This window comes from Drosophila santomea, chromosome X, assembly GCF_016746245.2.
Source record: "Drosophila santomea strain STO CAGO 1482 chromosome X, Prin_Dsan_1.1, whole genome shotgun sequence".
Lineage (NCBI taxonomy): Eukaryota > Metazoa > Arthropoda > Insecta > Diptera > Drosophilidae > Drosophila > Drosophila santomea.
This window is the reverse complement of record NC_053021.2, coordinates 12,746,315-12,769,018: the sequence shown is the minus strand read 5'-3', so window position 1 is coordinate 12,769,018 and position 22,704 is coordinate 12,746,315. Positions and strand designations below refer to the sequence as shown.

General features: G+C 41.9%; 2 protein-coding genes across 26 annotated transcripts in view; one reads left to right on the top strand and one right to left on the bottom strand.

Annotated features, from left to right (window-relative positions):
- LOC120457299 overlaps positions 1–22,704 on the bottom strand; it is a 140,678-nt gene that overhangs the window by 69,919 nt on the left and 48,055 nt on the right. The window lies entirely within an intron of this gene.
- LOC120457292 (eye-specific diacylglycerol kinase) overlaps positions 1–22,704 on the top strand; it is a 121,386-nt gene that overhangs the window by 70,996 nt on the left and 27,686 nt on the right. For 3 of the 23 annotated variants that reach the window (XM_039644748.2, XM_039644752.2, XM_039644747.2), the window contains exons 1-2: positions 12,493–13,305; positions 13,793–15,228. The exons of 7 other annotated variants lie outside the window; for them this stretch is intronic. In XM_039644748.2, coding sequence (XP_039500682.1) covers positions 13,027–13,305; positions 13,793–15,228 — 1,715 coding nt within the window. In that variant the 5' untranslated portion in view covers positions 12,493–13,026. Of the gene's footprint in view, positions 1–12,486; positions 13,306–13,792; positions 15,229–22,704 lie in introns of those variants that run through there. 13 more of the 23 variants (XM_039644762.2, XM_039644760.2, XM_039644750.2 and 10 more) reach the window with 10 other exon arrangements.

The following is a 22,704-nucleotide window of genomic DNA, read 5'->3' as shown; positions in this document are numbered from 1 at the left end:
CCCATCGACAGGACTCGACAGGCGGCAAAACAAGCAAAAACCAGCAAAAGTCCGATGGACAACTGTTGAGGATTTTCTGATGAGTTGGGTTACTGCAAATGTGTAGTAATCCATGCAAAAGTATGAGCTTACGATTGAGGTTGCCATTGTCAGTTTAATAAATGGATATCTTTGGACGGACGGTGGGATTTTAGAAAGTTAATTATACTCAAAGATATTTAATAAAGATTGACTACAAAAGTCTCAAATTCGTTGGAATTTCAAGCCTTTAAGTAGCTTTAATCGCATCTTTGCCAACTAATTGAAATTCCTTATAGGAACATAAGAAACTCAATTAAAGCGCTTCTCGGAATTCGCACTAAGCGAAAGCTTTGGGCGCAATCTCTCTGAATACATTTACTCTTTACTAATCCTGACTGTAGCTGGACTTTGAAGGACTTGTTAATTAATGCTGGGCATAATTTTGACTCTTTTTTGCCATGAATCTAATCAAATTTGCATATGCCACTTACACATTGCGCATACGCCACGTGATCCAGTTAATAGACAGCTGGCGAATTACTTCTGCCACCAGTTCCCAGCGTTCATAATCAACTACGAACATCTGGCGGTTCGACAAGACAATTATCCAAAACTAGTATTCCCGCATATCACGCATACGCAGCGTAGGCCAGTTAATAATGGATTTGCAGCCAGGTCCCTGGACGAAATTCCCTTGACCAAACGGCAGGACAAAACACAAAACACAAAACACAAAACACAGCACAACACAACGCAGCACATCAATCTCTGACAGCATTCGCAGCTCGAACCTATGCAAAACCCACACAGTAACAGTAGCTACGACGTACTCGTAAATTTCATTTAATCACCCTGAACTCGGGACTATGATGTAGTACGCCCAAAAAAAAAATAAAAGATAAAAGAGAAAAATATTAAACTCGAAAGGGAGCAACGTGCACGTGGCCATTAAATTGTCGGCCCTCGCACCTTTGTCTTTCATGCATACTCGTACCTATGTACATATATTCCGTGTTGTTTCGTATGAAAATTTATTGGCACTGCGAGTGATGCGGCAGGAAGAGGTGGCAAATTGGGTCAACGGCAATAATAACATCGAGGTGCAACAGTTGGGGTTTTGCCACTACAACGGCACTGGTAACGGGAATGGGAGCGGAACGGAAACGGAAACGGAGGCGCTGCCACGCCCAAGGTCACTCAGATGTGTGAAATGATGCTCTCCATGGTGGTGTGGTGGTATGGGAGTGTGGTTTTATGGGGAATCCTAGTTGCTGTTAGGGTAAGGAGGTTGTGGAAAACACACACACACACACACACATCTGTGATGAGAAGTGCAAATTTATGTTGGAATTAATTGCAACGAGCAGCGGGACAGAGGAACAGAAGCCAATGTCCGGGGACCAAGTGAGTCCGGCCGTGACTTTAATTAGCCGGAGAACGAGTGCGAGTACTCAACCCCAGCATTAACGGAACCAGACAGCCGTGGGCAAAATTATAGGTTAACGCTGATTCCGAGTGGTGAGTGTAGAGGAAAATGACTGGGAAGTAAACAGGAAAATGACCATACAAATGCCATCTGAAATTCAGAAAACTTTAAAAAAATATAGAAGAACTTATGCCATATTATCTGACTGCTTTTTGAATAATTAATACCAAATTGTATGCATTAAAGAGTTGAAAAACCATTCTTTAAATTAATCGACTTTCATAGCTATTCGAGCTGAAATAATTGGTGCAGACAGTTAATTTCATTTGTGACTGCATCTGATGAAAATCATTGCAGGGAAAAGATTTAATCAAGCTAAAATAATATTCTTTGTCACTTTGCTTCATTGTTGTGACATGCAACCAAACATTAATTCAACCAAAAATAATAAGAGAAGACAGTTAATTTCATTTGCTGTTCAAACGCATTTTTGTTGCAAAGGAATTTACGTGGTAAAACTTTGATATTTTTAGCTGCTTGATCACAATGAGTTGGCAAATACAAATTAATTAAATCGGCAATAACTGGAAAAGCGCTTTTCTTTGAGTGTGAAAGTGTGTGTGCAGCGCGGTTAGCGGGTAAAAAAAATATAGAGAAAAGTCGATTTGCGGAATGTTTTCAGTGCTTCCTGCCTGCGAATGAGTGCGCTGAATAATTGACACAAATTACAAGTACAATTGTCGTTTGGACTTTTGCCGGGTTTTTCATTTTACAGCAGATGGAAGGGGGGGATTGTAACTTGGTCGGCATTGTGTCGCATTATGCGTTATGTTTATTAATTCATTATAATTACTGAACAACACACTCAGCCAGTTGGATACGATACGAGCATATTCCCTGGGATCTCGATGCTTTTAGTGCCCCCATGAATATTGTATACTCTCGGGCGCTGCCCATTAAATGTGGCAAACATAAACCTAATTTCGAGCACAATTTTCCAGCGATTTGGATTTTCCTGACAACCGGATGAGCGTCGGTCGATCTCATTGGTTCATTGCTTATTTCAGACGAAAAATCGACATGTGTATATCCCAATGCTCCACCATCCTGTCCATTAACATATTTGAGCAACAAATGGTTTGCCCGTCGAGTCACTTATCAATTATTCAGTTCGACTTTTATATGCATATGCTGCATTGCAAGTGCTCCACCGACTGCATTTTACGTATTTTAATTTGCTTATTAAGCAATTCATTTTTAATTACATTCGTAAAAAATATTGCATTTGTAATTTGATTCGAGGACAAAAAGGAGACTTTAATTGTAGAATACTGTTTAATATTCAAGTAATTTGCGCAAACAATGCAATAAGCAATTTACGCACAATTTATGCGAAAGCATAAACACTATTTATCCCAAATATAATATATACCTCGTTGAGCTCGTAGTTACATTTTCAACGGAACTGTATTCAAAAATGGCTACACTATTTTGTTACATTTTGATCCGAACTTTGATTTCTGCGAAAATGATTTTAAGCTAAATATAATCTGCATTTAAATGCATATAACATAGAAGCTTAAACCCCAGACAAATGTTGCATATCTAAAGGTCGCATAACTCGGCAGCTTTTGAGCCCCAGTAAATCCTTGGAATGGATGCAATGAATAATCCCGAGAAGCGGCGAGAATTATTTGCCATTCAATTGCTCATTCGCACCGAGAACTTTGCATGCATTCGCAAATGAATTACAACTCAATTGCGGCGCCACACTCATGTGTCACCCATAATTCATTCGCCTGTTGCTCCTGCCCTGCTTTCGCTCTGCTTTCACCCACTTTCACCCAGTTACATACACTTTCACCCCATGCCACCCACTTTTAGTCAAGGCCGTAGCCACTACTCACACATGTGTAACTGATACATTTATTCAAGTGCTGAAAATAAATAACACGTTGAGGCACAAAAACAAAAAAAAAAAAAACAAAAAAAAAACAAATGAAAATAAACATAATAAAACAGCTACGGAAACTGAATCGGAAAACTGAAATGGAGACTGAAAAGTTGGGTGCCCAAGTCGAGCGGCATAAATTTGCGGCGTGTTTAGTGTTTAGTCAGCTAACTTTTTGCAGCCACTGTCCCAGGGACATTTGCGAAAGTTGGCCAACTGAAACAAATGGCAACAAATTGTAAATAAATAAAAGTTTTTCGGCCACTCGGGGCTGCATACATAAATCCCATTGAATAATGCCGATCAATTTTGGACTTTTGTGCCGTGCCGTGCCGTTCTCTTCCGTTCCGGACAAAGTTTTTCCAACAGTGTACACATACAGTGGCGGACGTGTGAATAGCTCTATAATATAATTCGTTATAATTAAAATGTATTATATTAATTGCTAGAGGCAAATATAAAATGATTTTGTTTTAGATTAGGATTTCATCAACAATTAAAACATAATTTATTTATTTATTTTATAGCGATACAAAATATGATAATAATTATGCATACTTAATATTTAATTTTATTGATAATATTAATATGGCATAATTTGTATAATTTCTACCCCAGTGTGCAACACTGTCCCACATCATTTACAATTAGATTGTGTCTGCCGGAGACTTGGAAACTCGATGCTGAACTTGATTATGCTACCGAAACGGTTTTGTTAATGTTTATGGAAATTGTTTTTCTCCAGCTTGTCCCAGTGCTCAGATCCCAGTATCGCAGTATCCCAGTATTCAGTGCTCCATAGTTGGCCCCATGGCAGGATTATCCCCCAGTTTATGCGCTTAATTGTTGTTTGCCCTTCGCTTTGGCCCGAGTTACTTGTCATCTGGCCAGGGTGGCTGCTTCTGGTGTTACTGGTGTTTCTGGTGTTACTGGTGTTACTGGTGTTTCTGGTGATTCTGGTGTTTCTGGTGTTATTGTTTCGCCTGTTATTGCATGTCGGTGTTTTTTGGGGGCAGGAAAAGAGGGGAAGAAGTTCCCACACTCGGCGACAAACAAACAAACAGACAGCAGACAACGTTGAAAGTGTTTGCTGACATTCTGTTTTGGGACAAGTTAATCAGATATCAGATCCGATGGGCTATCAATGGGCCAGCTTGTTTGCTCCAGAAATTGAAATGCTAAACCCAAGCAAAATGAGAAAATCGTAGATGGCATGTATATGTATATATTTCCTTGACGCACATGGCAAAATCTATTCGTGGCATCACTAAACTTAGTTCTAGATTAGTCAATTATGGCAGCACTCCTTGAACTTTTCGGCGTGGCATTATTTATGGAGCGTTTAAACCCATACCCTTCTTTTTCTCCTAGTTCAGTGTTTAGCATATACATATATATATGTATATATCTAAACGTCAACATTCATCTTGGCTTTATCCGAGTTAACTGAAAAGTTTCGCAATTGAAAGCGACTTGGCTAATTAGTGAAGACGCAGAGATTACGCACCCAAGTTTGTGACGATGAACGCTCAGCGCTTCTAGATGTGTGCCGAAAACTTATGGCAACTAAGGCCCCTGTCAAGCACTCATTACTATATCTATTTATACATATAGTATTTATCCAGGATATATCCGAATACAGATCAGGAAGGGGGGAGAGAGAGAGGAAAGTGGGGAGGTGGACTGACGTTCCTTTTGTGTGTTAATGGAAAAAGTTAGAAGGCCCCAGACGGATGTTGATTGCATTCGCTGTTGGGTCTTTCAATGGATATTACAATAAACTGCAGTCCATTGTTGTGCGTAGTGCTGAGAACTCAGAACTGAGAACTGAGAGCTGATGAGATAACGGAAACCCCCTGTCCCCCTGTCCCCCTGCCACACCCACAAATCCTGTGAAAGTGCAATCAGTATGGGCGTAATCCGGTGTTTATCCCACACTGTTTGCCACTTCCATCCATTGTAAGCCGCTTGGCAGGCATGTAATGAGCCTAATGAGCAAATACCCTTCAAAATAGACCCCATGTTTCAACATGTCCTGCATAATTTCACCAATAAGCTGGCGAACAATTGAATTTGCCGTAGGATGAGCAATTATCAAATGTTAAGAGCCTAAAAAGAAATCCTCTGCTTTACAGGATTAATTCCTTAAATTTATTTACCTGAGTTACTTACTGAACCATGGCACCTTCGAAACTATAATAACTACTCGTACACTGTGCAAATAATATTTGCCTTTGTTAGCCTCCAACGCTGATAGAGTCAAAGTAATGCAATTGACTAGATGAGGCATAGCCGCTTTTAAAAAATATTCACATTTTTTCGGACGATCAAAGGCTCGATCCGCTGTGCTCTCAGCTATTCCGACATCTTGCCAAATTCATTATTTGTCTAACGAGGAGCAAACGAAAGATTCAAAACACTTCAGACTTTAGGGCACTTAAAAAAATATGAAAAACTAATTTGAATGATTGTAGAACCGCTCGAGTTGGAATTTGACGAACAACTGAACTCGATTTCTAACTGAGCGAATGGAAATTTCTTCACTTGCCATCTACAAAGACGAAGACGACGAAGAAATCAAAGGGCAATGCGGAGAGGGGGGCTCTGTTTGTTGTTGAAGCTGCTTAAAAATTGATTAGCACCTGGCCCATAACAAGTTTCAAATTACCAAGAGGCGTCTAACTGCCCTCGCTGAATTCAGCATTTCCCATTTGCTGCCGTATCCCCAACTTGTTGTTATGTGCTTAGCCATTTAGCACTTATTCTATTTTACATTTAGGGCCCCAACACACACACACACACACAAACACACACACACAAAAATGTGGAGAAGAGGTTTTTTGGCCATGTCCGCGTTGAAAGAAAATCCATTCATCCATTGACGAAAATTAGTTTCCATGTTGTTTGTGGATTTTTGATGCTTGATTGGCAATTGGCAATTTAAGGGGTCTGTGGACTTGGGCAAACTCCATGAGCATACGGCTAAAAATTCAATTAAAAGGGATATAAGATATATTCTCAAATAAAAATGCATTTGGTTTTTACAGCTGCCAACTCTCATTTTCTTATGTTTATTGTGCAACTTAAAAATACATTTTCTTCTGTTTATTGTGCACAAAAGTAGGAGTTGCTTATTGTTTTTCTAGTAAGCTTGCACACACACAAGTGAAATGTAGACTGTTTCTTTTAGAGGGTATTTTCATGTGGGTATTTTCCTAGGGTAGTTGAACGTCAGACAAACTGCACAACAATCACGTTTATTGAGACAAGTATTTAGCGCATTTTGGCCTTGTTTGCTCTCTTTTTTTTTCACCCCAACCGATTTTTTTACCAGCCGCATGTTAAATGCCCTAATTTCCCGGCCACTTTATGTTGACTTTGAGTGGGTCTGCCGTTGCCTTAGCACCTCGGTGCGATTTGGCCAGAGTCGGGCATATTATCCAATCCCCCTAGAACAACCCCCTCATTACCCCTAATGCGACAAAGGCCCTACGCTTCTGGAAAAGTCAACGAGCTGTGGCCTGTCAGTTTGTGCTGACATAATTGCAAGTGGATATCAAATATTGCCCCTCGATTCCTATGGCTAATGCCGTTCGTTTCGTTTCGTTTCGTTTCCATTCCATTCGATTCGATTCGATTCTATTCGAGAGGCTGTCAGGGGCAGGCGGCATGACATGGGCGTGCCATCAAGGTCATTGCGGTGGCATTAGTGGGTGGCAGTGTTTGGAAGTCTCCACACATTACCCACATTACCAATGGCACACACAAATCGAATCGAATCGAATCGAATCGAATGGAATGGAATCGAATTGAGTCCTGTGAAATACTCAAAAATCCATTTCAATAGAGTGTCAAAAAGTGTCAGGTCAGGAGGTCAGGGGCTCAGAGGATGAGGGGTAAAGTGGAAAAGCCACGCGATTTTATTTTATGTATGCTCGACTTTTTTTGAATCCAGAAGACGCGAAAAAACTATGAAAATCACATTCAAATTCAATGATGCCGAAAATGTGAAATTCATTAACGCGCAACCGTAATCAAAAGAAAGGTATGGAAAAAATGTTTAAAACCCAAGATTAAAGCATTTTAATTTGATGAAAAGCCTGTTATTTCAGCATTTATTTATTCTACATAATTCATTGTGATTTCGCGGGGTCATTTCGAATCATTTTTCCCAAATTTACTGTGCAATTCCACACATTTTCCGGTTCAATTTGTACCTTTCGTTCTTTCTCATTACTTGTCTGTCACTTTTGATAATTGCATGACGCGTTTTACACGCGAGTTGAGCGCGATTTTCAAACATTCGCAGACTCTATATGGTAAATGTATATATGTATATATATATATCCATATATGTATATCTATATGTATGTGCAGGGGACTATCGATGGCATATCCTTACAAGGATTTGCACTTAACCTGCTCCACTTGCAGCCCAACTTGGCATCGATTGAGATTGCTGCGGAAATGCGAGGAAAACTGTGAGAAAAGCCGTCGAGAAGCGAACAAAAAGCGGCTTCTCAAGTGGAAGCAATCGCTCAAGTTGAAAACCCTTTTCTTGTTTGTATGTGTGTAGGAGGCTTTTCATTTTTTGTTTGTTTTTTTTTTGCCACCTGCTGACGTCACTATTGACCCACTTGCGAGCCGAATTGAATTCGCATTCAAAATGCCAGCCAACTGAGATGAAGATGCACTGCGAAAAGATGTCGCATAGTTTTGGGGTTTTTTCAAAATGTATTCCAAGCAGAATATTCTGTTTTTTTTTTTAAATAAATATTATCTTATCAAAGAAAGGGCCATTGGGTGAGCTACCACATAAAACTATATCATAAATTACACATTTTTGTTTAAATATTTGATTAAAATGTAGCTGAGCTTGTTTTCTATTACTCCAAGATAAGCGGCATGCAAAAACACTCTGCTCACATTTCAAACTTTTGCCGGCAGTTTGTCTCCGGATTTCGATGCCATTGATGAATATGCCAAATCATCGGGCACGTCCTTAGACCTTCGATCGCATCCTTGGGTCCGCAGGACACGTGCAACAACTCCAAGCAGCCCCTTCGCAAAAGAAAACAGAGCGAAAAAAACGAGGAGAAAATTAAGCCAGAAAGCATATGAAAATGGGCTGGGATGGCGGGTGCTGTAAAAGTTTTTCCATTCACTTTTCGTTTTGTTTGCCGAGTTACTCTGTCAAAAATTTATTTAAATATTCTACTGAATTTCCGGGAACACTTTCGGCCTCCCCCTTCGATAAAGTTCTTGGCGCCCAAAAAACGCCACGCGTTATCAAATTTCCCCCAACAGTCATTAGGTGCAACAAAAACACACTTCTTGTCTTCTCTTCTCCTTGTTTTACTTTGTTTTTTGTGTCAGCGACAAATGGCAGCAAATTATGATGCTGCTTCCAAGTTATTCTAACAAAACGAAGAAGATCCAAACTCAACCCCAAACCCAAACCCAAAGAAAATTGGAAACCCTTACCCCATCAAGCGTAAACTCTTCTCCATTCCAACCAATTTTTCTTTTCGGTTTTTTCTTATTTTTTTTATTCGTTTTTCCGTGAACGAGAACTTTCGCCGCTGCCAACAATTAATTGAAATTAACATATTTTTCTTCTTTTATTTGAGACAACTTCCCTAACCCCTTCTCCGTTGACCGCAGATCCACGCCTGACTAACTCAATTTCCACGAGCTTTTCCCCCGGAAAAATTAAAATGCAGCGGATTAATTTTCAGCGTCTGGGGCAGGGAAATACAAAAAAAAAAGAAGGGTGGGAAGTTAAGAACTCGGACCAATTAAATTCTTGGCAAAAGTTCACAAATTGCTTTATTGCAATAAATTAAAAATTTTACTAGTATCCATTTTCGTTTTCTAGTTGAGTAGTTAACTAACTTCCTCATTTTCTATCATAAAATTCCGATCCATTGTATCAGATTCTATAGCAGTTAGATTTAGGTTAAAAAAGAAACGCAAGTTAAGCGGGCTCCGAATTAATTTCAGCAAATTGTTTATGGCCTGTAAGTGAAGCGCTTTCATTTTTGTGGCACCTTTAATGAGCCAGACGCAGGCAGAGGCGCACAGCCAAGGGGGATTTCCCCAATCCCCAGCCAGTGCGAAGGGAATGCCGTTCCGAGGATATGGCGTTCAGTTTGCTCAGTCACATAATAAGGAAATTCCTCATACGCCACCGATTCCCCAGTTGCTCCACTTGCAGCTCTTTGAATCGCTGTACATATATATACATACATATATATATATATATGTATATAGGTATATATATTTCATATTGTTGTTGTGGCTCCTTGTTGGGGCTGTGCCTTTATGAAAAATTATACAAAACTTTTTACTTAGTGCCACGCGGCCTCTGAACAATTACGAGGCCATCAGGGAAGTGGAGAGCAAAGGGCGGCAAGTCAAGGGGTCGCAAAATAACGTGTTTGTAATCAGCCAGTATATATATGTATATATATTATATATATGATATTTGATTTGGCTTCTTAAACGATGCAGCGAGTGGGGAAAAGGGGAAAAATGCCGCGCAGAGATGGGGGAAAATGTGTGGATGTGGGGCTGGTCAATTGAAAATGGTTTCCCATTCGAATTGCTGGCTTATCGCTGCAAAGCACAATCTGTCAGTTCTCGGCTAATTAACTGAGTGGCGAACAATGTCCAAGATTTATGGGCATTTTACTTGGCCGGAAATTTACTTAATTACAAAGTATCCACCCCCCAACTGAAGTGGCATAAATCAGGGCAAATGTATAGAAAACTTTGCTTGTAGTCGAAACATTCTCAAAAGTTTTGCCTTCTTACCGCCAGAGCAAAAGGAGTGGAAAAGCCATGCCTTTGTTGTGGCTCTAATGGGTTAAAGGCTTAAGGTGCTAGCTAGGCAAAAAATGGTGCAAGCCAAAGAACTTGATTTTACAAAAGTTTAAACAACACGAAATGGACATAATATTTGCTTTGTTAAAATCTCTAATATTTGTCTTCGACATTTAACTTTATAAATGTATAATTTGTCTTTTTAAAATGATAAAAGACGGGTACTCACCCCTTTCCTCACGCTCTTTCCACGTCAGAGCTGACAGCTGGTTGTAGCTCCTGGAAAATAGCCAGCTCAGGCACTTCCTCCAGTAGGTCGAGATCACATTATTGGTATCCTCTGCTGCCACTTAAAATCACTGCACCACTCACTCACACTTAGTATTTTTTTTTATAAAAACATCGAGAAAGTGGTTTGCTTATGTAGAACTTTTGAGAAGCGCAGAGGAGGGCACTTATATTTTGGTATTATTTAGTATTATTTGGTATTAAGTTTTTAGTATTATTTAGTATTTAGTATTATTTGGTATTTAATACTTTGTATGATTTAGTATTTTTAGTATTTAGTATTATTTAGTATTATTTATTATTCCCTTTTAATGTAACGTAATACTTTCAGCTATCTTACTTATAATTTTATAATTTTTTAGAAATAGAATAGAATAACACGCGGGTGCCGGTGGCTTGCTGCAGTTCTCTGGTGCAAGCCTCTGGTTTTGAAAAATGCCGAAAAGTAGGCTAAATGGTTGAATCTCAGTGCGGAAATGGGCTATGCAATGAATGCAACTGCTTTCCATTTCCAATTAAATCCTGGTAATTCGACGAAGGTCAGATGGCCCGGTAGCTTTTCTAATTACGCACTCAAACAAATTCTTTTGCGACTCGCAAAGCCATTCCATGCTGTCACCTGGCAAACTTTCGGCATTTCTATGGAATTCAATTTCAAAGCTATATCATTTTCATTTAATTTCACGCTTTCAATTTGCGACCCACACAAACTTGGGGCGCTTGCAGAAAGTAAAACGAGGGGGAAATGGATCGCTCTTTGTCCGGCCGTATCCCTTTTTTTTTTTTCTTTTTTTTTGAGCTCACACTCGCATTCGAACTCAACCGAATGCCCCCCCTGGTGACCCCCATTTTATCCTTCCTTGGTGACCCCGCGCCACCAGTGGAGTCGCGGCACATGCCAAAGGTATGCCATAATGGATTTTTTTCCTGTTGTTTTCCTTCAGCCACCTATTGTCTGTAAAACGAAACCGCCTCTCGCCCCATTTCCCACAGTCTCATCCATTTTCCAGCCCGGAATCAAACCGAACCGTAGCGAACCGAACCGCATCGCATCGCCCGTCAATTTAGCACTTTCAACTAAACACACACGTGACCCCCTCGGTGTGCTTTTCGAATGGATTGAAAGGGAATAGAAAGCAAAACAGCACAACGGCAAAACAGGAGGCAAAGGAAAAAAAGTTTTCGCATACAACAATAGGAAGGGGGGGGGTAACTGCACATCGCACATTCAAACGGCAAACAAGAATATCCATGACCAGGTCAAAGGGCATCATCATGACCACGAATCTGATTGCCACCGCAAAATGTGTTTTTAATATTCCATGCCCCTATCACATTCTACATATTAATTTACACAAATTTCTTTTTTATTAAATAAATATAAATTATTATTTAAATTATTAATCACTCCATTAAATGTACCTACTTTCCCATTTTAATTGTGCGTAAGGGAGTATTCTCAGTATTACATATTTATGAAAACGGCGACAAAATATTTGTGGACATGTTGACCACTGCATTTTTCAGCCATGCAGCTGCCAGCAATTTTTAAAAATACTTCAAACAAACAATTTTAGCACCGCTGGCGATAAAAGGATTTTTCAATTTGCGAAAACCTTCGCTGCGAGGGCTTTTGTGTGTGCGAGTGAGTGTGCGCTTGTGTGTGTGTGTGTTTGAGACTCACGAAATTGGTCAGCAAAAATTTGTTTGGCGTGTAAATTGATAAGTTTTTTTTACAGCCATTGTTTAAGTTTCGTGGAAGAAGGAAAACTGCGGAAAATGCTGTTTAATCATTTAACTAACGTAATCAATTCTTCCATTTCTCCCTCTCTCTCTTTCTCTCTCTCTCGCTCTTTTCTTGGTCCTTTGCAAATTGCAATTCACAGCGCGAAACTTTTGATTAATTAAAAGTAAAACAAAAAACCCAGAGAGCCAACCAAGAACTGGCTTCTGGTGTCCAACAACAGCCACAGGCATCGACAACAAGAACAACCACAACGAGAGTCCTGAACTCAGCCGCAAAAACAAAAACAAAAACAAAAAGAAATACTTTCCCACAGGAAGCTAAACTAACCGGAAATAAAATAAAAAGGAAATAGGAAAAAGCAAAAAAAAAGAATTCAACTTCAACAGAAAATCAACATCGAAATGGAATTGGCCATCAGAATTGTCAATCCGCAGTTAGCTCGCTACAAAAACAACTACAACAGCAATACCAGCAATAGCAAAAAACTAATCACCGATAGTAGCTGCAACTGCAACATTCAGTGCAACGACGACAACAGCAACAGCAACAGCAACAACAACAACAACAGCAACAGCAACAGCAACAACAACAACAACTGCAACAACAACCCAGACATCAACAGTGACAACTATATAACAACTATTACAACAGCAGCTAGAACAACCACAGACAACAACCAATTGTCAGCAGCAACAACAGCAGAAATAATTGCAGCACCAGCAGCAGCAGCAGCAACTTGCAACCACTTTGCAGCAACAACAGCGCGACATGCAGCAGCAGCAACAACCGTCCATCGATCAGCTGCCCGAGCCCACAGCTTCGACCAGCAATACGGCAACAACTAAGCCAACAACTGCAGCAGCAGCAACCACATCCACATCCACAACGACAACGACAACGTCCGGCAGCAACTTCCACCAGCAACTGCAAGCAACAACGGCAGCCACCATGCAACGCCTGCGAACAACCTTCACGCGATCTCGCACTCCTACAGGTGCCGAGATGAAGATGCAGAACAGCCTGGAGGTGCCCAAGCAGGTAAAAAAGGTGGATACTCGTTAATTCCGATATTGTTGTTATGCCTGCAGCATGCCAGTTTGGATTCTTGTTGGTTCGTCTTAGTCCGTTATGGAGATACATGTGCTTATCTTATCCCTGTTGCAACTAAAAAACTCTGTCTGTTGCAACTGAAAATCTGTCTGTTGCAACTGAAAATCTAGGGCGCCACAACTGTAAAGCCCAACTGCATTACGTGATACCCTCTTTATTTGGCCTGCTTTTGTCTTCTCGTTGTTTTGCTGTCTTTACTTTTGTGTTTAGAACCTTCTGTTGTTTCAGCAATTATGTGTTTGCATGCTGTCATGTTGTTCTTTTCAAATGCCCACTTCACTCGACCCTTTTTTGTTGTGTCGTTTATATCGCGTTTTGCATGCGTTACTTTCGATGGCAAACTATAGATAACAATGCCCCTCGTTGGGCTCCATTAAATGCATGACCTCGCTGACCGCTGTGATCACAACATCACTAATTGCAGGTGCGCTCAGCCTCCTTCGACGAGATGCAACTGGAGTCGCAGCGTGCCAGCTCTAGTCTGCTCAAACAGCAGTCCTCATCCTCGGCCTCGGCAGATGAACGCTCCTCGGAGGCTGGCTTCTTGCAGGTTCCATTGGCGGCCCATCAGCAGAGATCCCATAGCTTTGACTCGGCCACTGCCTCGGCGGGCAGCGATGATTCGGGCACGTTTCTGGAGGTGCCCAGGCGGCTAAAGGCTCGACGCAGTTCGTCCACCAAGACACCGCCGCCCTGCATCCATTGTCACTATCTGGAGGAGTACGAGCGCCGGATGACCGCCGAGCAGCGTTACTTTATCGATCATCGCGAGCTGACGGCATTGAGCTATAGCAATACCAGTTCGGAGGCGAGTGAGGATGAGGACGAAGTGGAGGGCAATAACGCAGAGGAAGAGGAGGAGGGCAGTGCTGCCATAGAGGATGCCGAGGAGGAGACCACTGAGGCGGCTACCGAGGAGGCGGATGAAGATCCCCGCACCGAGGTGGAGTCCGAGCACGATCACGATCCGGACGATGATGCTGCCTTAGAGATGGACATTCGCATTGGCAACATGAGCCAAGGCAGCAGCATCGAGGAGTCGCGCGCCCGTCTACCGCGACAAATGCGTCGCCACACCATCGGTAGCAGCTCGGTCACCTCGGCCTCCGAGGATGAGGGCTTGGAGGGTTCGGACAATGGTTCGCCGCATTTCGGCAACACCTTGTTGCCGCCACAGCCGGCAACGCCTTGTGGCATCACCTTCACGCTGAGTCCCACCAATGGCGATTATCCATCACCGCCGCATCTACCCTTGGATCCCGGTTCGCCGCCCATCTCGCCCTGCTCCTCCCATTCGGGAAGATTGCCAGCACTGGCCCCGACAATTACCACGCCCTGCTCTTCTGCGGATGCCGATGATGCTGGGGCAGCTATGGGCTTGCCAGTGCGTGCAAGACGTCGCTCGATTTCGCGACAGGAGGCGATATTCGTGGAGCCCACTGGGAACTCACTGGAGAACGTTTCCCACGAGGAGGTGGACAACAGCAACACCAAGTCATCGGTGGACACGGCCGATTCACTGGACGAGGCATCGACTATGGCTACGTGTGGCTCGCCCGGTGGCGCCGGTAGCAGTGGTGCCTCCTCCAGTCATCATAACGCCTTTGTGGTGCGCGATATTTACCTAATGGTGCCGGATTTGAAGCGAGATCGCGCCGCCTCCGTGGATTCGTGCTTCTCCAAGCTGTCGTCGAACGCCAAAACGGAGGAGTTGCAACCAAGTGCCGATGGCTGCTTCCTCACCGTGCCGAATATAAATGCAACCCGATCGCGATCCGTGGACATCGTGCTACCAACCGACGAGCAGGCCAGATACAAGGCTTTGTCCATGACCGGATCCACTGTCACCTACGCAGACGGGTATGTACCATCGATGCGGCACGACATACATCTTTCTTACGTTCTTATGTTCTTTACATACTCAAATACTCAAGTTTACTATTGTATTTGGGGTGTGCTTATTTCTATACCTAATTTAACGTCCATACTTTTGGTATTAGAGTTCACCCAAACAGCTTAAAGCCTTGCCCCAACTGACGTACACCAATTTTGAGAAGAAAAGCCCCAATGTGGGAAATTCCTGGTTGGGCCTCCCCTTCATTGTTTACTTTCGCCTTGACTTTGCCCAGAGATTCAAGGTTTCGCAGGCAATCCACTTCTAAGTTGGGTGGCTATTTTTAGAGCGCCAAACTTTTAAATTGACTCATTAAAACGAGCTTAACACGTGGCTCTGGTTAGGATTTTGGGATCGGGGCCGACGGACCGGTACATAATTGTGTCTGTTTTCCGGGGTTTGCATGTATTTTAGACTTGGACCCAGGTTCTCGTATCCCGTATCCCGTATCCCGTATCCCGTATCCCGAGCTATGAATCCCGAATCCCACTTGACCGACGTGTGTGACACGTGCGCCTTCCAGGGTGACACATTAGATGTCCGTTAGGTGTCCGTTAGATGTCCGTTTGTGTCCGTCAGTGGACCAAACCCCGTCGACTTAAGCCTAATTAGAAACAAAGGCTTTCGTACCCTGCTCACTACTCCCTCCGCTTGCCCACTGGCAATTCATAATTCTCGCCACTCCGGACGTGGAGTACAACGTGCCGTATGCCAAACCCTCGGCTTGAATAAATTATGGGGGCCCGCACGAAAAAATAAGCCAAACAAGAAGTCGGAAGAAAAACTGTGCAGATACTGTAAATGCCCTTAAAATAAATCATTGGACTTTAATACTGCAGAATTAGGGAGTGTATAAATCTTTTCTTGCCACCTAAGACCATGGATAATAACGATGTGCACACAAGTTTAACATATTTTTTATAGCTTGTATAAATCTTCATTTTGTATAATTCATATATTTCGAGGAGTTTTGCATAGAACTTGGTTATATTAAACCATTATTATTTAGAAAAAAAAAAAACCGACCAATAGTTGAAATTATTATTGTTTTACGTTAGATTAAAATGATATTTTTTGTTACCGTTCATATAAGTAGGTGTACCCACAGAGAGTGTGGTAAAGTTGGCTCAGCGAACCGATTTCCTTGAGTTACAACAAAAGCCGCTCATAAATAATATTCAAACAAAGTGTCCTGTGTCCGTTGTCCTTTGTCCGTTGTCCGTTGTCCGCGTATCCCATTGCGCCTAATGACAAGAAGGCGGCTCGACTGCGTGTCCAAAATCGTGAGGTGTGAGGTTGACGAACCACTTGCGACCAATTTGTTACCCGCCGCCTCCACCAGGATCACCCAAGCCACCAGGAGCTGCAGCTCCACCCATGGGAGTCGTCGGCCCACCGTCGATGGCACCGATGTGGCTCTATGGATAATTCAGAGCTCGAACTCCCCTATGATGGATTGAATAGATTAGGACTCTGCGTGTGTGCTTTTCCGTGGCGGGAAACTCGATTCCGTTTCGCGGAAAATTAATTAGCTTAGTGCGGGCTTATCATAGGCAGCACAGAAGAGTATTTATTCAAATAAATCACATGCGTGTTTTGTTTGACTGGGGGAAAAACTAAAAGTTATGAATCCTATCTGCGATTCACAGTACATCAGAGTTTATGCAGTCAAATATTTGCTTTGCCAATATCCTTTACATTAATTGGATTGCCTTTCATATGCTCATATTCATTATATTCATTAAAAATTCAAGTGAGCTCAATGCTGGCAATCCATAAACTGCTGAGGCATTCGTTTTGCACTCCAATATAAGTAAATATTTTCCCCAATGAATAATTTTTATTATCGCTCTTTTACTTGCAGGTACGTAAATATATACATATATGTATGCAAACATATTGGTTAACCCTTGACTGCCCCATGTGCACTCAAAAGATAAGTACTGGAAATGAAAATGAATTAATATTGAAATGCGTCCTGCGTTCAGCAATTTGTGCTGGAGTTTCCCTTTTTTTTTTTGTTTTTATTTTTAAATGCGGCGGTATCTTTTTTAATTTCCGATTCATGTTGTCCCAATTTATGGCCACTTATTGTCCCTAGCATACGAAAATACCCATTAAAATCTCACTTCAGGGGGTTCTCCATTAGTGGGCGCCCAGGGCGCTGGGTGTGTTAGGTTTTTGGGGGGGGGAGAGGATACCAGGACACCCAGGACCAGGACCACTCATAAAGTTGGATTTGCTGATTTACGATGCCGAAGCGTGACACGTTATTATCTCCCATTCAGGGCATTCTAAGGCAATTCCGGGCATTGACCACTGACTGATATGTTTAATTTTCTGCCACTGCCAAAAATGTTTGTCTCGGCCGCTTCACAGACCTTTTGCTCGATAAAATGGAAAATATTATGAAATCATTCAATCATGCGGCGCATGCCGGACACTGCAGTCGTTCGTTTTGGCTTCTGAATGCGGCTTACACTTTAGTTTTCACTCTAGACTTCAGGTTCTTACACTTGTGTGCACTCAAAGAAAAATATGATGCTCAACCCATAGTAAGATCAGCCTAAAACTGTATTTATTTATTGTTTATGTATTTGGTTTGCGTACTTCATTTTTATTATAACATTATCATATAATTTTTATTAATTTGGAGTGCAAGCATTTTCTCGCAGTGCACGCCGGCAACCGTTCGTGCGTCTTTCTTTGGTTTCTTCTGTCTGTCCCCGGGGCGTGTGCGGTTCATTCATGCGACTTTGGGTCCTCCGACATTCCGCTGGATTTTCCGCCTTTTTCACGCCCCATCCCCCCATCTCCCAACCCCTCCCCTTACCGCTTTTTAGCCGCCAGCCCACCCGCACAATAACAATAACAACAAAACAAGACCGAGAACAACAACAACAACTACATGCAGAGAAGTAGCTGCTGCTACCAGCCATCGAACAAGGCGAAACAAAAAGTTAACTTAACTTTTATGACAATGGGGCAAATAATTTTATGAAAATACTCCCCCGAGGGGAACTAAACGTACATATACGAGTATGTATGTATGTATGTAAATATGTAACATGTACGTACATATATCCCATGGAACCTTTCGATTTGATGGTTCGAAAGGGGACCGGTGGGGATTGCAAAGTTTTGCATACACGAAATTAGCATACAAAACTCGGGGGATATGCGATTGTGTTCCAAATTCGCTATATTCCCTAATTGAGCTGTGACAGCCACTGCTGGGTACTTGAAACATAGCTATTTATTTTACTTATTCAGCCTTATTTTACTTATTACCAAAAGATATTTCAAAGATTATCTACATTGTAGTATAAAAGCAGAAAAAACATGAAAAGGTAGAAGAATTTACGGATAATGGTTAGCTAAGCTTGTTAGTTGCACTAAGCAGTCGTTACTGTTGATTTTGAGCTGAAAACCATTCGAAAATGTTAATTTCTGTACAAATCTTTAAGAGAAATCATGCTACACCAAAAAATCCAATTTAAAACTCCCGGAGCCAAGCTACAAATTTAGAACAAGACAATAAAAATCTCGAACCATGAAAAACACAAACAGAAGATGATAAATGAATTGCTTTAGTCTGTCTTCAGTCTGCACTTGTGCTATTATTTTATTCGCTTTTCATTCTCTCGCTTTGGTTTTTATTTCTTGGCGCAGTTCCGCATTTGGCTGCTGCTGACGCAGGCGGCATGCAACACATGCAGCAGCAGCAACAGCAGCAGCAACAACAACAGCAGCAGCAGTAACATCCACAGCGGCAACAACACTCGGCTACAATTAAGTTTTATGAAACATTTGTTTGGCTCTTTTTTTGCGCGCTGTTATCGCCTTTTTCTCGCGTTTTTCCGCTGCCACAACTACGTCAGCACTTAAGGGGGCGGGGCAAGGGCGTAGGTGAGGCTGGGCGCATGGAGGCGAAATTGAAATGCAAATTGAAAGGCACAAAGCGAAAATATGCCAAGCGAAACTGAACAATCAAAGCGCGAGACAAAGCAGCGACCGCAGCGAAAACGTCAGAAATTGCGACTGCGACGCAGGCAGAGCTAGAAAATGTCACCATCACGATCCAAATGGAAAACGCTGGCGAAAAAAAACGACAACCGAAAAAAAATCAAAGAGAGATCGCCACCAGTGATGCCCACAAAAGGAGTTGCCACAAAGCCTTTAAAAATACGAGAACTGCAATAAAAAATACAGCAACTTTGTTAAATATATGCCGTATTTAAGGAATTTAATATAAACAAGAGAGAACGCTATAGTCGAGTTCCCCGACTATCTGATACCCGTTACTCAGCTAGTGTAAGAGCGAAGGACAGTTTTTGGCGGTTTGTGGGCGTTAGAGTGGGCGTGGCCAAAAGTTTTTTGGCAAATCGATAGAAATTTACAAGACCAATACAAAAATGAAAAAATATTAAAACATTTTTCAAAAATGTGGGCGTGGCAGTTTTGGGCGGTTTGTGGGCGTTAGAGTGGGCGTGGCAACCTAAATCGACAAACTTGCGCTGCGTCTATGTCCCTGGAGTCTGTATACTCAATCTCAACTTTCTAGCTTTTGTAGTTCCTGAGATCTCGACGTTCATACGGACAGACGGACAGACGGACAGACGGACAGACGGACAGACGGACAGACGGACAGACAGACGGACGGACAGACGGACATGTCCAGATCGACTCGGCTACTGATCCTGATCAAGAATATATATACTTTATATGGTCGGAAACGCTTCCTTCTGCCTGTTACATACTTTTCAACGAATCTAGTATACCCTTTTACTCTACGAGTAACGGGTATAATTATACAAATTGCTCGCATTAAAATAAAAATGTTAACAACAGTTTCAAATTATTTGTTTAAAAAGAAACTAGAATTTGAATTTTCAAACCTTAGCTTAACATAACTTAACATGAACTTAACGTATAATTTTGTGCTATGATCGGTACAAGAATCGTATACTTTGGAATAGTAATTAAAACTAAAGAAAATATTACTTCGAAGATCGGCTTATTATGTAGCTATTCCATAGCCAAATGCGCAGCACTGATCGCCGATGCTGCTGTGGAAAATTCACCACGCTGTGGCGTCTAGTGAAAAGGCGAAAAGCGGCCGCAGTTTGAGGTGACAAAGTGCCAACTGGTGTGCCGCCGCTGCCGCAGCTACCGTCGCTGCTTGCGTCGCTGCTACCGCCGCTGCTTGCGTCGCTGCCGGCGCCACAGTCGCCGCTCTTGTTCACTTTCGGTTCGCTCGCCCGCCGCTCAGTTGCCTTGTGCGGTTGGATGCTGCCGCCAGCAAAAGAACCGAAAAGCGAAAAGAATATAGAATGGGAAAAGCGGAAAATCTGGCGGAAAATTCTAGCCCGAAAAATGTATAGAATAATTAATAAAATAACGCACGGTGCGCGCGTGTCGCAAATTAAAAAGTGCCACGGAAAAGCCAGCAAAGTGCAACAAAGTGTGTAGCTCAAAATAACAAGAAAAAAGCTCAAAAATAAATTAAAAAAAGTGAATAGGGGAAAATCAAAACAAAGAGCGCAAAGGGTCAAAACGAAGTCAATTTGGCGTAAAAATAACCCGTGGCCACCGAAATACGCCAAGTGTGTCTTAATTGAGACAAAAGCGAAGGAAATTCAACAATTTCAATTCAATTAACCGATGAACTTGAAAAGCAGCAAACCGAAGCAACGTCGCCGATATAAAGTGCGAATTAAACGATATAGTCAGGGGTCATCGGGAGTTCAATGCTGAGCGGTCATTTTGAACCGCAGAATACTAATAGATATATATGTGGGATATATGGGATAGTATGGTATATATGGTATATGTGCTTGGCAGGGCATCAATTCGGTTCCTTGGACTTTGGCCCAATCACAAATTATTAAGTATTACACGATATCTTGGCAGAAAATCAATGTGTACACATGTTTAAATTTTCCACAATGATTGCTACAGATTGGAATATTTCGCTTAAGCGGTTAGAAATTCATATATGTATTTTATGAATTTCGCTGACATTGAGGCTACTTTTCGAGCCTTCCATATGCATCTGCCATATGTATCTAGATACATTTTGCGCTGAACCGCAGACAAACTCAAGTGAGCCAGCATCATTGCATTATTGCAATCGCTGTGAGTTGAGTTTTGGTGCCAAAAACGATATCGTAATTGCTTGGCCAACACAGCACGGCATTTATCGGCCCTATTGTGCGGCCACTTCTTGGCCGACTTCCACTTTTACTGCAACAGCGAGCAAGTGCATATAGTCGAAATATTCTTACTGCTTGGCATCTTGAACCCAAAGGCCAACTGCCAGCCATGACATTTCGAGAATTTCGCACTCATTATCATCAGCGAAACTATGGCGAAAACTATGGTGTGCGCTTGCTGGCTGAGGGAAGTGAAGGGAGAGAGTCAAAGTACGTCGCATTTCGTTTATTTGATTTGATTTATTGTCGATTTGCTGCTGTTATTTTCCTCATTTTCCCCCTCTTTTTTTTCCCCTTTTTCCTCTTTTTTCCGCTTTGGCGTGTTTTGCCAGCTGCGCCCAGCCAAAAACATCACAAGACACAAATCAAGGAGCCCGGCCGGCCACGCCCACGAAATTTTCGAATGGTGAATGGGGGAGGGGGGGAATGGCGAAGGGGTGCTGCATATTGCGCATACGCCACGTGAGCCGGCGGTTTAAAAATAATATTAAAATTAAAGAAATATTCATATCACATTCATCGAAAAGCCGCGCATATGCATCTTCATCGAAGCGTATGGCAATATTATCGGCAACTAATTTCCAGTCGTAATTTATGCCGGCATAAATTTACACTTAAATCCAGGGGGATAACTTCTCCCGCTACCACTCCCCCCACCCCGCATTTTCCACCTGCCGCATGTAGTGCGGTGAAAATCGAGAAAAACACATATAATTGCTGATTTAAAAATAAATATCAAGTCACACACATGTTTTAGATTTGAAATGTTTGACTTGCCCGCTGCCTGTTCTCATAATTAACTTAAGTATTTTTAGCAAAAAACAAACCCAAAAAACCAAAAAAAAAAAAAAAAAAGAATGTAAAAAATCGGAAAATATGATGTCGTTGTCGTCTTTCGCCTCTGCTTTCTTCATTCTGACTGGCAAACAAAGCAAACAATGTATTTCAATTAAAGTGTTGAAGAAAGGAGAAAATGGAAATGTATTACATTTTAATCAGATTCAGCGATTCGCCATAATTTTCTAAACTCGTGCAACTTATTAATAACCTTTTGAATGGGCTGTCTTTTCCAAGAAACGTGTGACGTCTTAAATATATATATATTTTTTTTAAAGCGGTCAGATGTTTTGCCTTTTCTAAGAGATTTCGTTTTCTTGGAGCCTTTGTTTGTTTGCCAGCCGCTTAAATTCATTCATAAATTTCTAGTAGCCCCAGATAATTCCAGAT